At 46.1% G+C, this 19,898-nt stretch overlaps 1 protein-coding gene across 2 annotated transcripts in view; it reads right to left on the bottom strand.

Annotated features, from left to right (window-relative positions):
• Positions 1-1,014: 1,014 nt before the first annotated feature.
• The window catches only part of LOC115138541 (kinesin-like protein KIF26A), a 103,760-nt gene continuing 84,876 nt past the window's right edge, over positions 1,015-19,898 (bottom strand). For both annotated transcript variants that reach the window (XM_065025717.1, XM_065025718.1), the window contains exons 4-15: positions 19,466-19,658; positions 16,453-16,662; positions 15,966-16,059; positions 15,230-15,492; positions 14,161-14,344; positions 12,794-12,953; positions 10,488-10,650; positions 6,475-9,763; positions 5,303-5,496; positions 4,256-4,276; positions 3,751-3,901; positions 1,015-3,561 (exon numbers count right to left, since the gene is read on the bottom strand). In XM_065025717.1, the coding sequence (XP_064881789.1) occupies positions 3,377-3,561; positions 3,751-3,901; positions 4,256-4,276; positions 5,303-5,496; positions 6,475-9,763; positions 10,488-10,650; positions 12,794-12,953; positions 14,161-14,344; positions 15,230-15,492; positions 15,966-16,059; positions 16,453-16,662; positions 19,466-19,658 (5,107 nt within the window). In that variant the 3' untranslated portion in view covers positions 1,015-3,376. The remainder of the gene's footprint in view (positions 3,562-3,750; positions 3,902-4,255; positions 4,277-5,302; positions 5,497-6,474; positions 9,764-10,487; positions 10,651-12,793; positions 12,954-14,160; positions 14,345-15,229; positions 15,493-15,965; positions 16,060-16,452; positions 16,663-19,465; positions 19,659-19,898) is intronic.

Genomic DNA, 19,898 nt, shown 5'->3' with positions numbered 1-19,898 from the left:
TTTCGCTAGTACTTAACTATTTTGATACATTTGCGTTCCAATTGAGGTTGAAAAAACTTAAACAACTGTTAAGCCTTCATTACGTTCTCAACCTAACATGGCTTTCAATCTAGTTTGACGACCAATTATTGTGGCTTTGAATTATGTAGGCCAAACCATTGGGCCTAACAGAATGGTTTGTTTCAAGACAACCAATGAAGAACAATGTATTCACAATGTCAGCAATAAGAAGAAACCTCATTTATTCACAGATAAAACTCAACACGAGCTGCCATATCATACATTTATACACAAGGTCAGAAAATCCTATACAAAACCAAGGACATTAGAAAATATGGGTTTTTATATGAAATATGACATACTTAAACTTTCTTGAAATGTTTCGGTTTGGAAACAAACCCCACATTAGGGAGAGCAGAGGCTATATTATAAAAATCAAAATGGTAAAAATGGAATAGAAATCATTCTTAGAAATCAATAAAAATCTCATGCAGCATCTTCAGAAAGGGCCTGAGAGTATCTTTGAAAGAAAACAAATTAATATTTTAGTTATAAATCAAACACCAAAATACAACAAAAGCTAGTTTCTTAGCAGATAACTAAAACCAGTCAATCATCTTTGTCCTCACCGTTTTAAGAGAAGTAATTCAGGCACACACATTCTGGTCACTACATACAATTGGTTGATTGATTTTATTTGCCATACAACATCAACATCTGAAGTTGCTTCATTGCATGTATAAACGGTGGTTTCTCATGGCCTTTAGTTAGGACATTACTCTTAGAGCCTATCCTAGTCTTTGATTGAGACATCAGGTTAAATTAGCAAAGAAAATAGAATGTTGGAGAGAAGTGTTATATATATGTAGCTTTGAAGCAGATCTAAGGGAGGGTTCTGAGTCATTGCAAACGGTCAGTGCTGTTGATCTACACTACATGACCAAAAGTATGTGAACAGCTGCTTGTCAAATATTTTATTCTAAAATCATGAAGATTAATATGGAGTTGCCCCCCTTTTGCTGCCATAACAGCCTCCACTCTTCTGGCAAGGCTTTCCACTAGATGTTGGAAAATTGTTGCGGGGACTTGCTTCCATTCAGCCACAAGAGCATTAGTGAGGTTGAGCACTGTGGTTGGGCGATTCGGCCTGGCTCCCAGTCGACGTTCCAATTCATTCCAAAAGTGTTCGATGGGGTTGAGAACAGGGCTCTGTTCAGGCCAGTCAAGTTCTTCCACACCAATCTCAACAAACCATTTCTGTATGGACCTCACTTTGTTCACGGGCGCGTTGTCATGCTGAAACAGGAAAGGGTCTTCCCCAAACTGTTGCCACAAAGTTGGAAGCACAGAATTGTTTAGAATGTCATTGTATACTGTAGCGTTAAGATTTCCCTTCACTGTAACTAAGGCGCATAGGCCGAACTATGAAAAACAGCCCTAGACCATTATTCCTCCTCTACCAAACTTTACAGTTGGCACCTTGCATTCGGGCAGGTAGAGTTCTCCTGGCATCCGCCAAACCCAAATCCATCAGTCGGACTGCCAGATTGTGATGCGTGATTCATCACGCCAGAGAACGTGTTTCCACTGCTCCAGAGTCCAATGGCAGCGAGCTTTACACCACTTCAGCTGACGCTTGGCATTGCCCATGGTGATCTTTGGCATGTGTGCGACTGCTCGGCCAATGAAAACCCGTTTCATGAAGTTCCAGACGAACAGTTCTTGTGCTGACATTGCTTCCAGAGGTAGTTTGGAACTCGGTAGTGAGTGTTGCAACCGAGGACAGAGGATTTTTACACACTTCAGCACTCGGTGGTCCCATTCTGTGAGCTTGTGTGGCCTACCACTTCGCGGCTGGGCTATTGTTGCTTCTAGACATTTCCACTTCACAATAACAGCACTTACAGTTAACCCGGGGCAGCTCTAGCAGGGCAGAAATTTGACTAACTGACTTGTTTAAAAGGTGGCATCCTATGATGGTGCCACGTTGAAAGTCACTGAGCTCTTCAGTAAGGCCATTCTACTGCCAATGTTTGTCTATGGACATTGCATGACTGTGTGCTCACTTTTATACACCACAGGTGTAGCTGAAATAGCTGAATCCACTAATCTGAAGGAGTGTCCACATACTTTTGTATATATAGTGTATGAGGTTCTTATAGTGGGAGTGAGAATGTTGGAATGCATAGAACCAAGGCTTGGCACCAGTAAAAAGAGTACAACACGAGCCGTAGAATTACCTTTGCTTGTGGCATCTCATCTATGCCCTTTTGTTTGTGTCAGTAGAACCCAGTTGAGGCTCATCTAGGGATAAAAATGTACGCACTGACAAGCACCACTATGCCTCGTCAGTGCGCACTGGACTCTGGACACCCCTAACACAGAGCACCAGAGAGAGCTTACTGTCACACCCATGAATCATGGCGTACACACAGCCTGTTGGGAGCAGGCCCTGTATGGTGTATGATATGTTCTGCCATTGCCAAATGTTCTATGAAATAAACAAGGGGCAAACATAGCTCAGCTCCACATACTTTCCTCTCTCATTTTCTACACCTCCACCATCACCCATCTCAGCACCTCCACTGGGGCCCTTTGGGATCAAGGCAACTGGAGGGAGGAAACATTTACTCAACCCTGCTAGCTTTCACAGCTCCGCTGGCAGTGGTTGAGTGATAACAGCAAACCAAGTCCTTGACAAGATAACACAGACCTGGTTTAAAAAGGTAGAAAAACTACAGAACAAGAAAGATAACATAAGGCGCAAAGAGGCTGGATAAATGGGCAAAATGCTGACTGAGGTTGGTTTGAAACATGAGAAAAGGCAAAGTTTGGGAACGCAATAACATTAGCTTATTGCTCTTCCTTTTTCTTCTTACATTTTTTTTTTTACCTACAAATTATATTTTTACACACATAATCATATAAATACACTATACAATGCAATATAAAATTATTATTTCTTAAAAGGAATATGTTCAGGGTTTGCTTAGGTATGCTGGTTATGATACTAGCACCATACAAAAAATTATGACTCAAAATAAGTTGAGTGAAAAAGGCACTTCTGGTTGTCGTTGAATGACTCTTGGGTAAATGATGGCCTCTCTCTCATCATGCAGGAAACACAGACACCGTTGTTGTCTGTGCACACGTTTCTCTCCCATTCCAACAATAACATGTCCAGAACAACGAGGCACTGTAGATAAGTCGGTTCAGATCTCCTCTGTCTTCATGCAAAGACCCTCATCCTGTTTGTCTCATCTTTTGTCTTTTAGTTTTTCTTGTCACTTCATTCCAGCAATATGAACTGGCTGCTACATTTCATCATCATTCCTTTCTCACTTTCTGGATTCTCCATCTCTCATTTCACACCTTCTCAGACTTCCACTTCTCGAAGTCCCTCTTGAGTGTCAGGCGGTGATGCCACACTGATGTCGAAGCACGTCACCATCATGACACGTGACTTGCATATGTTGACACAGAAATCCAGCTCCTCTGTGACCTGACTCAGGGCCTCCAGGTACTCCTGGGACTCCTTGTCCAAATCCTGGTCCACCTCAACTGGAAGAGAAGAGACAGGAGAGCAGAGGAGTAAAGTCATGGTCACCTACAGTCAACAGAAATACTGTCCACAGAATCAAGTTAACTATCAATAGGAAGATAACTTTCTATTTTGGTGGGGAATATGAAGAATAAAAAGGTGTAAATTCCCATATTCCCCTATCCTGGAATAGTCTAGCAGATACTCACACTCTCCTATCCACTTGCAAGGGTCCATCATCAACCGGGTCTTGGTGTCCTCTAGCTCTTCCTTCAGTGTCTCGTGTTTGACCTTCAGCTCCCTGATCTGCTGATGCCGCCGCTCCAGAACCTTCAGCTTACTGTTGAAGTACAGCAACCCCTGAGAGAGCGACAGCGAGAAAGAGAGAGAGAGAAACGATAGGGTGGTGAGTGACAGGAACGGTTTGAAATTCAGAGTAAGCTTGAAGATGAAGATTCATGGCCGTCATCGGACTAGCATTTTTTGCTGCTGCTAAAGAATTGCAGGATATACAGACACAGTTGTGTATATTAACATTTCTGGACATTTTCCAGGTATTGTAATATAAGAATACTGGTTTCCTGTCACAATGGGCCGAAACCTCATTTGAGATCTGTGCATGCAATTAATGCCTGTTCTTCCATCACTCCAAACTATTCCCCAACTCCCATTACAGAATAATGAAGCCTCAGCCATCCAGAAAAATCAACATACCTTCTCAACATCTAGGAATGGCTGTTAAAGAGGAGAAAAGGGAAGAAGAGTAAATACAAAAGATCAAAAATATTATCTTACTCTGTCTAGACAGAGTTATGATCTAACAGTTAGAACTCAAACAAACATGAACACACAAACAGACATGAATATACAGAGTACTGAACCCTGTGTATATATACACACAGAAAAATCCATGGGAACACAAATAGACATGTGAATATACACACATTGAAACAAGCCTTGATGCACACATTACATGGTATTCCAAAACTGGTCTGGGAATGATGGTCCCCAATTTGGCTTTCACAGCCATTCAACCAGTGATGGCTGGGAAAGACAAATTGAAGATAATCTTTTCCTAATTGAAACTAAATCAAACCACCACCAGCTGATTTAATATCTTCTCTTAACAAATCCCTGTCTGGCTACCTCAAACTTGTGGGAGCAGTTAATGACCCATAGCAAGTAGCGCCAGCCATAAAGAGCCATCAGGCAGCCAGGGATGGGCCATGGTGATGGCTGATGGGCTGTGGAGGGGGGAATGCACATTCATCACAAATTCCTGGACTGCTCTTTTCACCACCACCCCTTCCCCCTCCGTCAACCAGCACCAGCCTCAGTCATATCTAAACCAATGAACCCCAGACAGTAATTGCATCTTGATCTCTTCACATTCCTTCAAAAGTCCGGATAGCGTAACACTGGGCTCTGACTGTGGTCACACAGACACTTAAAGGTGCCGGGAATCACCATTGGGCAGACTGAAAGTCAAACGTCTAAGATGCATATTTTCATCTTGTTCTTTAATAAGAAACTGGTGAAGGAGTTAGCCAAGACCTTCCCACGATGCCATGCCTGGCTTCAATGTAGCACATTCAGAATATTGCTGAAATCATTGTAGCACATTCAGAATATTGCTGAGCCTGACATTGCTAAGCAGCATGTATGTAGTGATGAACATGAACCTAATGACAGGACTCTAAAATAAGTTGTTACAGTATGGGGAGCTTGTATTACAGACAGTAAGCGTGACCCCTCGCTCACCTCGGCTGAGTCCTCCTGACGCCTCCTCTGGAGCCGTTCCACATCATCAATCTCATACACCTTAATCTCAAAGGGCTCCTTTAGTGCTCCTGACATGGGCGGCAGATCCACCCACTGGCCAGCTGTGCCAGTCTTCTTCCCCAGGGATGAGGTGTCTGGCAGGGGGGCCGGGATGAGTCGCCGTCGCTGGAGCCCTGGCGAGACACAGACAAACAGGCACATCAATTACTGCTGGAAATATACAAATGGCAATATCTGCCAGGGCCGAGCAGTAAATATGTATGAGGCTGAGATGGAGATGTAAAGCGATAGCAGGCTTTAACACAGACCTCCTGAGCGTGCTGTTGATTGCATATGTATAAGGCTTTCACCACCGTCTATATCATAGTCCTACCACATTATATGAATTGAAAAGGTTGACTATATAAATCTACGAGAGCTGAAACATGGTCACGACTTTCCAGTGCTGTTCAATTTAGTTCAAAGTCAGCTCATTACATACCTTAATTACATTTCCCATATAAGAGTAATGTATTCTGCTGAATCAGAAAGGTGAGAAAACCAATAAACTATAAGAATCACATTTTAAAAAGCTATCTTTACAAGATTGCCTGGGGAAGTTGGAGAAAGCGTCAGGTTGTACTCGATGTTGTTTGGGGATTCTGTGCTATACTTCTCTGCCATGCTGCTTCGATCTGGAGAACTGCAGAACTGTAGTTCTTATTTCAGATGGGAACACCACTCAGTCTGCTTTTCAGCATGACACATCTAGTTAAAGTCAAAAGCAGTGAACCTTCACCCTTACCAACCCTTAACTAGGGATTTTCTAAGCTGCTCTGTGCAAGAACACTGCTTTTCCAAAGCAATTAGGGGGAATTTATAGACGTGCTTTGTGACTTCTAGACAAGAGGCTTTTACAGAGACAGTTGGACATATGTCCTCCATTAATGACCTTCTCCATTATTTAACAAGTGGACTGTTTGACATCACATAGAGGCTTGTAAAAAAAACATCAAAGACTGGACTTAAACAAGAAGGCTTGTAAAAGGACCTAAGTAATGCTTGGGATTTTATGGAACTTTCACATGTTTTTGATTCCCTAACAGTATGCGGTTGTACAGGATATTATCAGAGATGATGCATAATGATGTATACAGATTCAGAGCTCTTACCATTGCGTTTCTTCGGGGACTTTGAGGTCCTGGGGCGGCCTGAGGAAGACATCCCACTCTCGCTCATGGAGTCGTGTGCAGAGGATGCACTGCCTGTGGCCTCACTGTCACGGATCATGCTCTCATATCCACTGCTGCCCCCGCTGTGGTAGAAGAGGGCTGTTCGGCCCATGGCTGGGGGCAACTCTCCACTCAGAACACTGCTGTTGTCACTGCCGTGTCCACTGCTGTAGCGCTGCGGCCTCCTGGGGGCTGTGATCTTACTGTAGGGTGAGGGCAGCATGGCCACAGGGGACTTGTCATCACTCAGGTTCACCCCACTGTCATTACCACTATCAGAGTCCCCTGAGCCCCTCAGGTGTTTGCCTGATGTGCTGCCTGATGCCAGCTCACTGACCCGGCTGTTGGCTGCCCGCATGGCCTGCCTGGTGCCCATGATGGTGCCCCGGCCAGGCTTGCTGTTGACGGCTGCGGTGGGCCGAGGGGCAGAGGTCTTACCAGTTGGGGGGAGGTTGGCATTTATGTTCCTGGTGGCTGGAGCTGCCAGGGACTTGGTGGAGGAGCTCAGGCCTTTAGAGTTGCTCGCTGACAATAAACGGGCCTTACTTCCATTGACCGCTCCTAACGCTCTGGGGTTAACACTACCTTTGACCTGCCCAGGTTTACCTAGAGCACCTGTGGTGCAACATGGGGAAGGTGGGGAGGTAGCAATGGCAGAGCTGCTTGAGATGGGTAAACCAAATCTGGGAATTGGCCTGCTGGATATGCTGCTGCCCAGGCTGGCCCCACTGTTCTCTCGGCTGAGGGTGGGTTTGGAGCCCACCATGGACATGCTGTCACATCTCTCCAGAGACGTCTGACTGCCGTAATGCTTCTGTCCAGCATCCCCTTTGGCCTTCAGGCTGGATGTGGCTTTGGCCAAGGTGTAGTCACCCTTGAGGCTGGATGTTTTGAGGCTGTTGGAGTCTCCTCTGCAGCGGACCTCTAGCTCATCCTCTGACACTGTCCCCCTGGTGAGTAAGGGCCTCCCTGCTTCTCCATACGCAGACTTTAAGGCACTTTGGTGCAGCAGGGTCTTGTTCTTCTGATCCAGACTGGATTTGCGCACTGGGGGGAGGGGAGGTGAGTTACCACCAGGTTTGGGGAGCATGCTGGCTTTCTGCCCATTGGTCTTCCCATTTTTCCCCAGAGAGGAAAACTTGAGACTGTTGGTTGTAGCTGTGATGTCCTGGGTGGTGACCTTGGTCTCCGGGGAGGCATGGATGACAGGCACAGTGCCTAGGGTGGTGGCCCCTCGTCTGAGCTGAGGCATCTTGCTGGGGGACCCTGCTTTCTTGCTGGGCGACTTCTCACAGCCGTCCACCACCCTCTGGGCTGAGGTAGAGCCCAGCACCTTGGACTGGCGAGGTACGCTGTTGCTGTTGAAAACACCAGCTTTTCGGCAGGGAATGCCACTCACTGGGGTTCTGGGGAGCTTGCTTGTGGCAGTGGCACTGGGGACTGGGAGCTGAGGTTCATAGTGGTTGTCAATGCGCTGCCAGGGGTCCTCCTGCTTGACTTCCTGTCTCTGTGGTTCATGACTGCTGCTGTTGCTGTTACTATGGGTGATGGATGAGGTAGGTTTAATTTTCCTGGGAAGACTGGAGTGGACTATGTAAGGGCCCTGGGAGGGTTGTGAAGAGGAACTGAGAAAGTTCACTTTCGCTGTTTTGAATGGGAATCTGAGGGATCCTTTGGTTAAGTCGGGAGACGGAGGGCACTTTGTCAGGGACAGTTTGCTAGACGCTGCGCTGTCACTGTCCAGTTCAGAAAAGCTAAAGCCGCTGTCATTCAGGGAGTTCTTGGTGTCCCTTGGGGATGATTCACAGTGAAACATACCCAGGGAATCCAGATACAAGGTGCCTTCTGGGCCGATGTGCTTAGTCTGTGGGAGGAAGACGTCTGTCGAGTGGGCCCCTTCACTCTCCAGAGTACAGACACTGACCTCACTGAGCCAGGAGCTGATGGACGAGCCCCTGCTGCCCACACACACAAATGCGTCATCCTGTAAGGGGGTGTGCACCTCAATGTTGACTGCACTCCCCACAGCTGACGTGTAGGCGTCAAACTCATCGTTGATGCTGCTGATGATGCTGACGGGCCGGGAGCCGGAGGCCAGGGCCTGCAGGGAGCAGTCGCTGTTGAAGCTGATGATGCTGGAGGGCCGACCGTTGTCTATGATGCTGCCGATGGACAGCTCCTCCACCACAGTGAACACCAACTCATCCTCTCCGTTCAGCTCTACAGGCTGCTGCAGGGTCACCGTAGCCCGGAGGATGTCCCTGTCCAGGCACCTCTCTCTCAGGGTGGAGCGTAGCTGGCACACTTCTACTGGTCCCCTGGTCTGGACTCTACCAAGAAAAGGGGAGTCCCCAGACTCCCCCCGTTTCCCAGTCTGATGGCTCATTCCCACGGGCGGCATTCTAGTGGTGGACCTCTCCTCTGCCTCTCCGTTGCCTCTGCGTGAGTCTCTCTGCTGTGGGGGAGGGGGGGCAGGCTTGGGTAAGGGCTTCTTGTTGAAGTAGACCTTCTCCCGCACCACTGGCTCAGAGGCTGGCACTGTGGCCACATCCTGTTCGATTGGGCTAGCCCGGCTCTCTGACATCATCACCTTCTCACCATCAGCACTCGTTCTGCACACGCTCTCTGAAACCCCTCTAGAATGTTCCAGTTTAGACTTTGAGGGGCTTACCTGGGGGCTGCTGGATGGCGGAGTGGCTACAGATTTAGGAGGAAGTTTGGGTGAGATATTCTCCTGGGAGAAGGAGGCTTTAGTTACAGTCTTTAGGGAAGCTGAGCCAGGTCCTTCCTTTGCCTTGCTGTCTATCTGTGGGCTAGCCTGACTTCCCCTACCCTCTCCAACAAACGCTGTAGGCTCCTCGCTGCCGTCAATACATTCCAGGCGTTCCTGCAGCTCAGCAAACGTGTTGCACATGAAGAAGTGGTCTCTGTCCAGGGGGCCCTCTTTCCCAGAACGCTTCCTGTTCAGAGAGGGGATGATTGGAACGAAGGCAGGGGGGCCCTCGTTGTCACTCAGCTCCCTATCAGAGATGGCGGCGCCGCCCGGACCCACGTAGATGACGGTGTCGCAGGATTGCTCGCTGCTGGAAGAGTAGTCTGGGTCGCTGAGCAGGGAGGGCAAGTCCGGGTCCAGGGCTACCGTCCGGGGGTGGAAGGGTCTGAGGTGGGGCGGCCGACGGATCCTCCCCTCCTCGCAGGAACTCTCCCCTCCAGAGGAGCTGGATGCATACTGCAAGACAGCCAGAAACATACAAAACAGTGTATATGGGACATGTGTAAAATGCTTAGTACAAGACTGCTACATAATTAGAATGTCTGCACGCGTCTTATATTCAAGATATAACATCATTACTTTAGACTTATTTAAACAGTCTTTATATCATTTTTCCGCATGTCTCTCTTTCAATTTATATTTAATTCAATCGTGTAATAATAAATCCCTTTTAAAATGGCCAGTCAATACATTTAAAGGTTAAAAGTGCACATCAATAGGCACACTGAAATTTATGTCAATAATATGAATTGGTGTGCGTGGAATGCATTATAATCACGCCGGAGACCAATGCAAAATAAATACATGCTGTCGTTCCACCTAATTATCTGGAGTAATTATTTCCCTAATCCTTAGGCAGCCCTATTGATTACATGATTATGTGTTGAGAAGCCAAGAAAAACTAGCTCTGAATTATGGCACTAATAACCTTGCATTAACAGAGGTCCCGATCCATTTCATGCCATGAAATGGTGAACAATGCAACTTCTGTTAATAACACCACTGTAATACACTCTTGAGATCACTAAAAACGTATATAACTGTGAGAATCTATGCCTTTCCCTCATCAAAACAGTAAGTGCTGTGTTCATCGAAATATGTTCAAATAGAGAATACCCATGCGACTATACCACTGTTTACGGCCTATGATACTGAAAGCTCTTCGAGTCGAGACACAGACCTTGGACTTCTTCTTCCTCATGCGGTGGATGCGTGAGGCCAGCTGGATGGTGGTGAGGGAGTCAGCGTAGTTAGCAGAGGAGTCCGAGATGTGGGCGATCATGGTGGTTCTGCAGTTAATGTTCCCCAGCGACTCTCTCAGCAGCATCGTCAGTTTGCTGTCCCTAGAGATGATACGTTCACACACAACATCATTATCATTACTGCTCATGAATCGGCAGGATCGTTCAGTGCCTTATATCCCTGTCTGTGCTAATGACTAGCAAACAAACGTTAGTGTTGGTTGACATTCAACCAGTGTCCTTAACACGTAATATTAGTCTGCCAGAGACTCATTTCATATTCTTCAACTGTTATTTTCGGTTCTAACCTCTTAGTATATTTCCTTTACACTACAGGCTCTATTTTCGGCTGGCGGTAAGGAGGCACAATGTCAAATGCACGTTAGTTTGCAATTTTGTCATGTAAAAACTGGTGCACTGGCATTTTCCAGTCCTAACGCCAGGTTTGGTCATTTACCTGTCTAACATCAGCTCACCTCCACTGTGGTGGGATGGCTGGCAATATTTGAGGCGTGTCCTTAAAAAATACTTGCAAAAAGGACAATTTCATGCAGTGCTAAATAGGAAGTTTTAAGACTCTTAACGGTAACACACCTGATAATGGCATGGATTTTGAGAGCAGAAGCGCAGCCTATCCAGTAGTACCCATAGTAGAGACATGTGCATTTTGTGAATCTTCTATTTAGAAACAAACTATTGGTTTCCTCCAAAAAACGCTAACCAAGGTTGCCAGGTGCACGGTGTTTCCTCCGACACATTGGTGCGGCTGGCTTCCGGGTTGGATGCACGCTGTGTGCGGTTTGGTTGGGTATCGGAGGATGCATGACTTTCAACCTTCGTCTCTCCCGAGCCCGTACGGGAGTTGTAGCTATGAGTTGTAGCTACTAACAATTGGATACCATGAAATTAGGGAGAAAAAGGTAAAAATGTAAAATTAAAATAAATAAAGCAGATGGATTGTTTTTAGTTTAATTTGATTAATAACCAAACTTTTCACAAATATTACCCGTCCATGGGTTTATGGTGATAACGTAGGCTACATGGCTGGAATTTCGTCTGCTATTTCTGGAGAAGTGCAAATATGATCTGTAGGATGGTTCCATGATGTTTATAAAACATTACATTTACGAGCAGTATAATGGTGAATTGATATTCCCCCTTTCCCTTTACATTGGATCTTTATCCAGCTTCTGTGAAAAGTTTGAATGTGCGTAAAAACCTCCATGGTCTAAGTTACGTTGTTATATGCCCACAGGGAGCAACTATGGTGCTGTAACTGTATTTAGACAGCCTATTTTATTTAGTTTTGATTAACATTTGATAACAATTAGGCTATACACAGTCTTTTAGTCCTTAGCAATAGCCTTGTGAATTTAATCTAGCTTATTTACTACATTTGGCATGTCCATGCCCAGACTGCAATTTACAGTAGGCCTAGCCCCTATATCAGTGTGAATACTATAGCATATGTTTAACAATGTATTTCCATATTGAAGCAATGCAACTAGAACATGTTCAACATATTTAGCAAATGTGGGGCAGGCTACTTAACAAACTAGACTATAACGGACTAACATTCCAATTGGAGTTGATGACAATACAATACACAAGACCGTAAATACACAACTTGAAGCAACCACATATTTAGCCATGAAGCATGTTCTGATTGGCCAGTGAGGGGCCAAACCTTGACACACCCTTAACTGGTTTTCAGCAAAACCCACCGCCAGCAAATGTGCCAATAATTGTGGTGGTGAAAATAGCAAAAATATTTCTGACACACTTAGATTTACCATTGCGCTAGATTTGGTAAAATAGAGCCCTCAGTATGCATTACATTACCCAAATTAAAATGTATCTGTCTATTGACCTCATTTCTGATTCCATAGTGTAGCAAAAATCCAGGCTGTATCACAACCGGCCGTGATTGGGAGTCCCGTAAGCCGAGCATAATTGGCCCAGCGTCGTTCGAGTTCGACCGGTGTCGGCAGTCATTGTAAATAAGAATTTGTTCTTAACTGACTTGCCTAGTTAAATAAAGGTTAAATTAAATTTTAAAAACTACATGGCTGAGAATGATACATTTCTTTAAATCTATAGCAAGCTGGATAAACACAGCCTTGAGAGTGAAGGTAAATGTACATGAATAAACTTGTCTCAAACATTTTGATTACGTACTCGACTTCATACTTGACACTGGTTTTACATAATCAAGGTATAAAAAGTACAGTACTAGTTCCCCTACCTGTAAGGTACATGCTTGGCTCCATTGGCTAAAGCCATGATAACATTGCCCAGCGCGGTGAGAGACAGACACAGGCCTCCCCCTCCGTCTCTGCTCTTACTTAGCACCTTCTCACAGCTCCCCAGGTCTATAAGGTGCAGCCTGCTCCGTCCGCCCGACACTGTAGATGACACAGGGGGAAGAGCCAGGTGAGGTTATATCCCAGCACAGACACATTCAGACACTCCCTCTGAAGGAAGACAGGGTTCCCACGTGCTGCTGCGCCATTTAGGCAGGAGTGGCACAGCCCAAACCAGACCAGACATGGCAGTCTGATTTATTCACAAGTAAGCCTTTCGGTCTGAAGTGATTCAAATCTGGGCTGAGATTGTCTCAGTTTAACAGACAGGTAATAAGGTTCCAGAAATTAAAGGATCTTGTTGTCACATGGATACAAAACCAAGGGGGACAGTCGCTGTATTTGGTACATAAATTGACATTTTAGATGATGACTAGTTTGGGGGGCTGTGCTATAAAATAAAAAATGAACACAGTAATTCAGTGTAGACGGAACATGAGCAGAATTTCTCCAAATGTTATTCAGCAGCGAGACAGCACATTGTAATGTAATGTAGGTCACTGATATGTTATTTCACATGATTGGGAGAAAATTACAGAGTTTCAGACTAGGCGGCGAACCATTAAACTCTTGTCAGCAATACTTATGGAGTGGAGTGCTTGAAATAAAGGTCAAATTAAATGTAAAAAATCTGTGCGCACTCTCCCTCCGCTTAGCACAACACATGGATGCAAGCAAGCCACTTTTTTTTTTATATAGAGGCTAGTGCGCACCCATCCATAAACACTACAAATGAGAGGCTTCAGGTTTTTTAATCCATTCAGAGTTATTCAGACTTTATCCACCATCTAGCCCAGTGTGGTGCAGTCTCCTATGGCTATGGTGGTTACCTCTGGGAACACAGACACTTGAAGAACTATCATCAGCACCAGAACTGATGAGGGAAATTACATCTGCTACTTAACACTATCATTAAGGCATAATAAAGTCATCATCATTAAACTACTGTAGGTCATTATTTTTACTCGATTAAGTACATAATCAGCCAGTGAAATATTATTTCTGTTCATGTGCAGCAATATGGTTCTGTGCATTTATCTCTTGCGGAAGAATCGAAAAGGTCAGAGCACTTGTTGAATCGAGTGAAATTATTAATAGAAGAGCAGAATGATGAATGAAAATCTGAAACTATCACAGTCAAAGACACTAGGACACACAGAGTGACACTAGAGTTCAGAGAGAGCCTCACTTCATGTGGTACTGATAGATAGTATAGTAGTAATAGTGTTGTAGTAGTAGTTGTACTCACTGCCTCCCTTGCCGCTCTTCTCCATGCGGTACTGGTAGATGTGCAGTGTGAACAGCATGTGAGAGTTGCGTCTCTCCTCTTCATCTGTGTCTGGCCTGCTGGTGCTGCGTGCTGCGATGGCTGCATCCAGGAAGAAGGCTGCCTTCTCTGCCGTGGGGGCGCGGAGCTCGCTCTGGTTCTGGAGCTGAGGGGGAGGAGGGAGAGAGGGTAAGAGGGGGGTAAAAAAAGATCAGGGGTAGAGAGAAGGAAAGAGCATGGAGTTGGAGAGTGAGGGAAAAGAGTGAGAAGGGAACAGAGGCAGGAGAGAGGAAAAAGGAGAGAGAGAGAGAGGGGAGACAGTTAATTGGACCCAAGCACACATTTCTTGCCCATTAGATTGGGTCTCCGAGGCAATTATAAGGAAACAGATATGCACACAGAGGGAGGAGGATTAGGGGAGGTAATGGAGGAGCAGGGGGCAGGGGCACTTTCCTCCACACGGATGTGGTGGTGGATGGGTGTGGAGAGGGGGGCATCTAGTAGGGAGGCCACATCACGTGGTTACTAAGAGGAGGAGGAGTTGTGAGGATCTTCACAGGACTCCAGGCAGCCTTTGAAGTCACAGTCCACACAGAACCCCAAAAAACAACATCAGACGGCAACACCTGTCAGTGCCTTCAATCCCCCATCCCCCCAACTAGTCCCGTTGTGCTGCAGAGGACCAGAGCCAACACAGAGGTAATAGATGCTGATGGATGCTGACAGGGGAGTCAATAAAAAGGTATGGAAAAGACGTCGATATTGTGGATGTCTTTGGTGAAAATATAGAGCAGGGATTATTGAGATGGGTAAGGCAGGGCAATATGGGCTCAGAGTACACAGAGGAAAGACCTGGGAGATGAAAGAACTGACAATACAAAGGGCTAAATCTTTGGGGCAGACAGAGGTAGATGGCAGTGAGAATCAGATCAATACACAGACACTAATATATACCAGACAGAGAGAGAGACGGAGAGGGAGAGAAATGGAGAGGGAGAACAAAGAAAGGCAAGAAAACGGGCACATGTCTAGACGCCTTTTTTCCCCTCACTTGAGTGCCACAGATGGGGTCCTCACGCAGGTAGACCCCTGGGGACTGTCCATCCTGCAGGCTTCCTATGGACACCTCAGACAGGAGGTCCTTCAGAGCCTCGTCCTTCCCACAGATCTCCACGGCAGACACGCGGACAGAGAAACGCGTGCCCGTCTTTTCCTTGCGCTCATTGATGAGCTTGAAGAGCCAGGAGATGGCGCAGGGCACAATGCCCAGGCTCTGGGTGGAGCAGTCTTTGCCAATCATGGTGAACGTCTTGCCTGGAGACGGAGGAGAGGGTGAGAGGAAAGGCGTATGGAGACATTAATATACAAGTAATACAGCCTGCTGCTCATGTCTCTCATAAAACTGGGAAGACTTGTAATATGCTGTCTGGATTGGGTACAGTTGATTGGGAATCTACTGTGTCTATAAGAACTTGTGAAGGGGGTGATTCAAGGAACAATCACTGTAGGATGAGCACAGTGGAGAACAAAAGGGAAAATGAAGCTTGTTTTGAGAAATGACAGCCCCTCAGACTGGGTGAAGAATCCAGGTCAATGACAGTGGGTAAAATTAAAGACACCCCTCACCACCGTCTCTCACTAGCCCTTGCTCATCCAAACTCTATATTGTCTTCTCCTCAGCTCACTCCCGTGCACCACTAAACAATTTGTGAATGTGAACATCGAACCAGGCTGTGAAAAATAGTGTTTTTCTTTGCCTGATGAGGGGAGAAGAGGGGCTTACTTACCGAGCCTGACGTGGCCGAAGCAGAAGATGCAGCCGTCCGCACCATTCACCACGGACTGGATGACCTCAGACACCGTCCCTGAGCACACCTCCGCCTGACGGAGACAGAGAGGGAGAAACATAGAGAGTGTGTGAGAGAGAGCGATAGGGGGATTAGAGGGCAGAACAGAGTTGCCTGGCTGTTACTCAATCACCGTCAAGTAAACATGTCCTCAGTGTCTGGCCCTTCCACTTTGATCTTAATTTGGCCATGGTTCTACTAGACTGTAAGGTCTGGACTGGGAGAGGAGAGGTTAGATATAACTGGACTATGAAAGGAGAGCTTAGATATAAGTGGACTGAATTCAATTCATTCCCCAGACTTAAAAGCCCCAGCTGTTGAGGCCCATACTGGGAAGAATGCTCCCGACCCAAGAAAGGCATTTTTTCACTAAGTCCCTGGACTGCACCCAGCCAGCATACACAGTCTGCAACTGCTTGGTCCTTACTTGAGAGGCATCTTGGGTAAACACTGCGTCGAAAGCGAAGATCTTTGGGATGGCCACGGTGGCTCTCCTGTGCCCTGAATTGGTGTGGTCGTTGACTGAGGGGTCGTAAAGGGTCAACTGCTTCTTCCTGGGGTCCACCTTCAGGAAGGACATGGACTCGGACGAATCAGGAGCCTCCAGGGAGGGGCAGATACGCATCATCACTTTCACCTGCAACACAAGGAGAGGAGAGGGAAAGCGAGAGAACATAGATGTAAGTAAATATGGCAAATGTGTTAGCACACACATTAAAAACAGATATAACAGGCAGATAACATGGCACCATACAGTACACACAGACATGGGAGGAATTTGTAATGGAGAGAGAACAGAGTCAACACAAAGCCTAATGGTGTCAGTGTACGGTTGAGATTGTAAATCATAACAGTAATGACTGTGACTCTGAGCCGACCACCATGCTGAGGGATTATCCAACTAGCAGGCTGCTCTCTGGACCAAGAGCAACTCTGTAGCATTGGAACATATGGCCTCTCTCTGATCTGTTTGTATTGAGTCTAAACTTAGAGTCCATAGATTCTGTGTCGCTTCAGTTGTCACGATACACCATGATCCTAGCAGGATGGTATGTCACTGGTCGTGTTTAAGGTGTTGATTTAGCACACCTCTACTGTGACATCTCTCATCTAGTCTAATGTTGGAACTATGTTATGGCCATGACAAGTGGAGCTATTCTGCCAGCTGTGTCTGTTGGCACTTCCTGAACTGGAGAGAGCAGGTTTCATCTGCATGCACACCACGTTATAGGTGAAGCTGTCTGTGTGTGGTGTATGCTCGTGTTTTAATCTGTCAGTCTCCCTGACTAACCCCCTCAAACAAATTCACACTTTTTATTCTGTGACAACTGCAATACCATTTATAAAGAACATGTAGGAGCGGATGATTCCTTTGATAAGAGAAACATCCTCACTCTGTCAACATTTTATTGTGAAAACTCAACCTTGACTGTCTTGTAGTATGACAGACAGGAGACATAAACATCTCTGTTGTCAGGCAGAGGAATGGATAACGGTGCTTCTCCTCGCTCTGAAAAATCCCTGAAAGCTCAGTGCGTTTCGGGTTTAGCATAATGGTAGTCAATCCACTGAACCAGTGTATTGGCACGCTCCCCCACTCCTTCATGGTTACAAACAGCTTGAGATTTAACAACCATACATTGATAAGGAGTTCAATCTGGGACAATAAAAATAACTAAAACCTCTGTCGCAAAAAAACAAAATGACTATGATGCCTGTGAGAGGCTCTGTGGTATGAAGCAGCTGATTATAATTCTAACTGTTCCCCCACCTCCCCTTTCTGCAAAGGCACCTACACCTAAGACTGGTCCTTTCATCCTCTGTGTGTCTCTCCTATGTCATTCGCAGCACGCCCACACAAAAGGCCTATTGTCCCCATGGCTTGTTTATAAATATTGCCACAGATCCTGGCTCCGGCACTAAGGAACAATGTGTGGTGGCGATTCCATTCTGCCACAGAGGGAATTCCTCTCCAGTGTTCCGGCAGCCAAGTGCAAACTCTCTTTGTGCTCCGTGGGGGGCTGTTATCGTGACTGACGTGTACATATGTTGAGCAAATTACATTTGCTATGACATTTAAACCAGGCTTCCATATATGACTGCTGAGCCAACCGGGTGAGGGAGCGATAGCTAACGTCTAGAGCTGCTATATTTACATTGGCAGAGATGTGATACCAGGGCCGGCGAGGATCGGCTGGAGCCGCTGCATTTTAACACCTCGAGCCTCTCTGCTAATGGCCCTGTTCCCCTATCTTTTGATCCCACCAAGAAATCCATTAGCTGGGATTTTCCCTCAGCCACCCCTCTACATGTCCAAACCCTCCACAAAACACATTGAATGGCTGTAGTCTGGGTCAGCATTGACATCAACTCTTCATGGATGGATATGCGTGTCTTGAATAAATGCATAAGAAAACATCACAGCACCCATTCCCCCATTGTTTCAGTCATTTCTTCAGAAATGCACACTGTAGATTAGGTGTAAAGGAGCTGGGATGAATTGTCTACCGCAGACAAAAGAATGTTGGCAACTCAAATCGTGTTGGCTGCGGTTCCTCAAACAAGCATTGTTTCACAGCAGTGAACTCTTGGTAGTCTGAACCAGGTGACTGCAAACTTCAAAAATGTCTGAGACACAATGACAGGTTGAGTTTCCCGTAACAGTGTGCTTAATGAAGAGGAAACCTGGGGTTATAGACTCAGAACAATGCCGTAAACAAGCAGATTTTCCTTTTCAAAACAAGCCTATGGCTGTCACAGATGTCTAGCTCAGTAAATCAGGTGTAGGGAGAGGAAGCTTCTTAATAACGCCTGTCTTTTATGAAGTGAGATTTACAATATGGGACAAAATTTCAATGGTGTGGAAATTTGGCAGAGTAAGCAGCGACTTCCCAACCAGGTGGGATCTAATCTTGTTAGGGGACTTCTTCTACTCTATAAATACAGAATCTCAGTCCAGCAAACAATACCCAATAAACCCGAGAGGAAAGATGTGTTTATACAGCACTGACGCTAATGACAGACCAATCACCGACATCCTGCTCGATTTCATCATCAGGTTTATGGAACGCAGCTAGCAGAAATCCACTGTAATAATGTTTGCAAACTTTCAGCTTAAAGTGAATTTGATTGGATTTTTGTATTTTCTTTCCCTCACAAACTGTAGTCAATTCAGAGGGAGAAATGTGGCCCTTACAAACTGAGTGAATTCATGACATTCCAGAAGGCTTATCTGCCTGCATCTGTATGGACTGGACCAGACGACTGGCTGCCTATAGACTAATGTGTCGCCACTGTGCATTCTCCCATTTAAAATGTCAATCACTTATACATATTGTATATGCGTGTATGTGGATGTGTGTGTGTATGTACAAACGTGTATGTGTCTGTGTGTATGTGTCTGTGTGTATGTGTCTGTGTGTGTGCCTGTTGCTCCTTACCTTTCCCATCCCGGGGTTCTCCTTGACCTTTGAGACGGCGTGAAGCAGGCATGGTGGGGCGGGGGGCGGTGAGAGCTGCAGGGTGCCACTGAAGTTGGTGGGGTAGATGGAGGGCTGCTGGGCTCCGGAATGCAGCAGGGAGGGAGACTGGTGCTTCTTCCGCTTGGACGAGAGGTTCAGCTTCTGAGCTGCCCTGGGAGGAGCAAACACAAGAGTTTAGCCTAACTTCAAAAACATACAATTTAGCCAGCCATCTGTAATATGCTGGGCAGGAAGGAAGAAACTTCATAGGAGCCACCAGGCATCTCTTTTTTCCCAGTCGACTGGGAAAGCGCGCTCCCGACCCTCCTCCACTCCCAATGCTACCTCCCTTTCAACTCCCCACTTCCTACCTGGGGCCAAAGCTTTGTAAAACGCTTCAGTTCTTCACTTC

Source organism: Oncorhynchus nerka, linkage group LG12 (genome assembly GCF_034236695.1).
Source record: "Oncorhynchus nerka isolate Pitt River linkage group LG12, Oner_Uvic_2.0, whole genome shotgun sequence".
Classification (NCBI taxonomy): Eukaryota; Metazoa; Chordata; class Actinopteri; order Salmoniformes; family Salmonidae; genus Oncorhynchus; species Oncorhynchus nerka.
The sequence above is the reverse complement of the archived record's forward strand: the minus strand, read 5'-3'. Positions and strand labels throughout refer to the sequence as shown.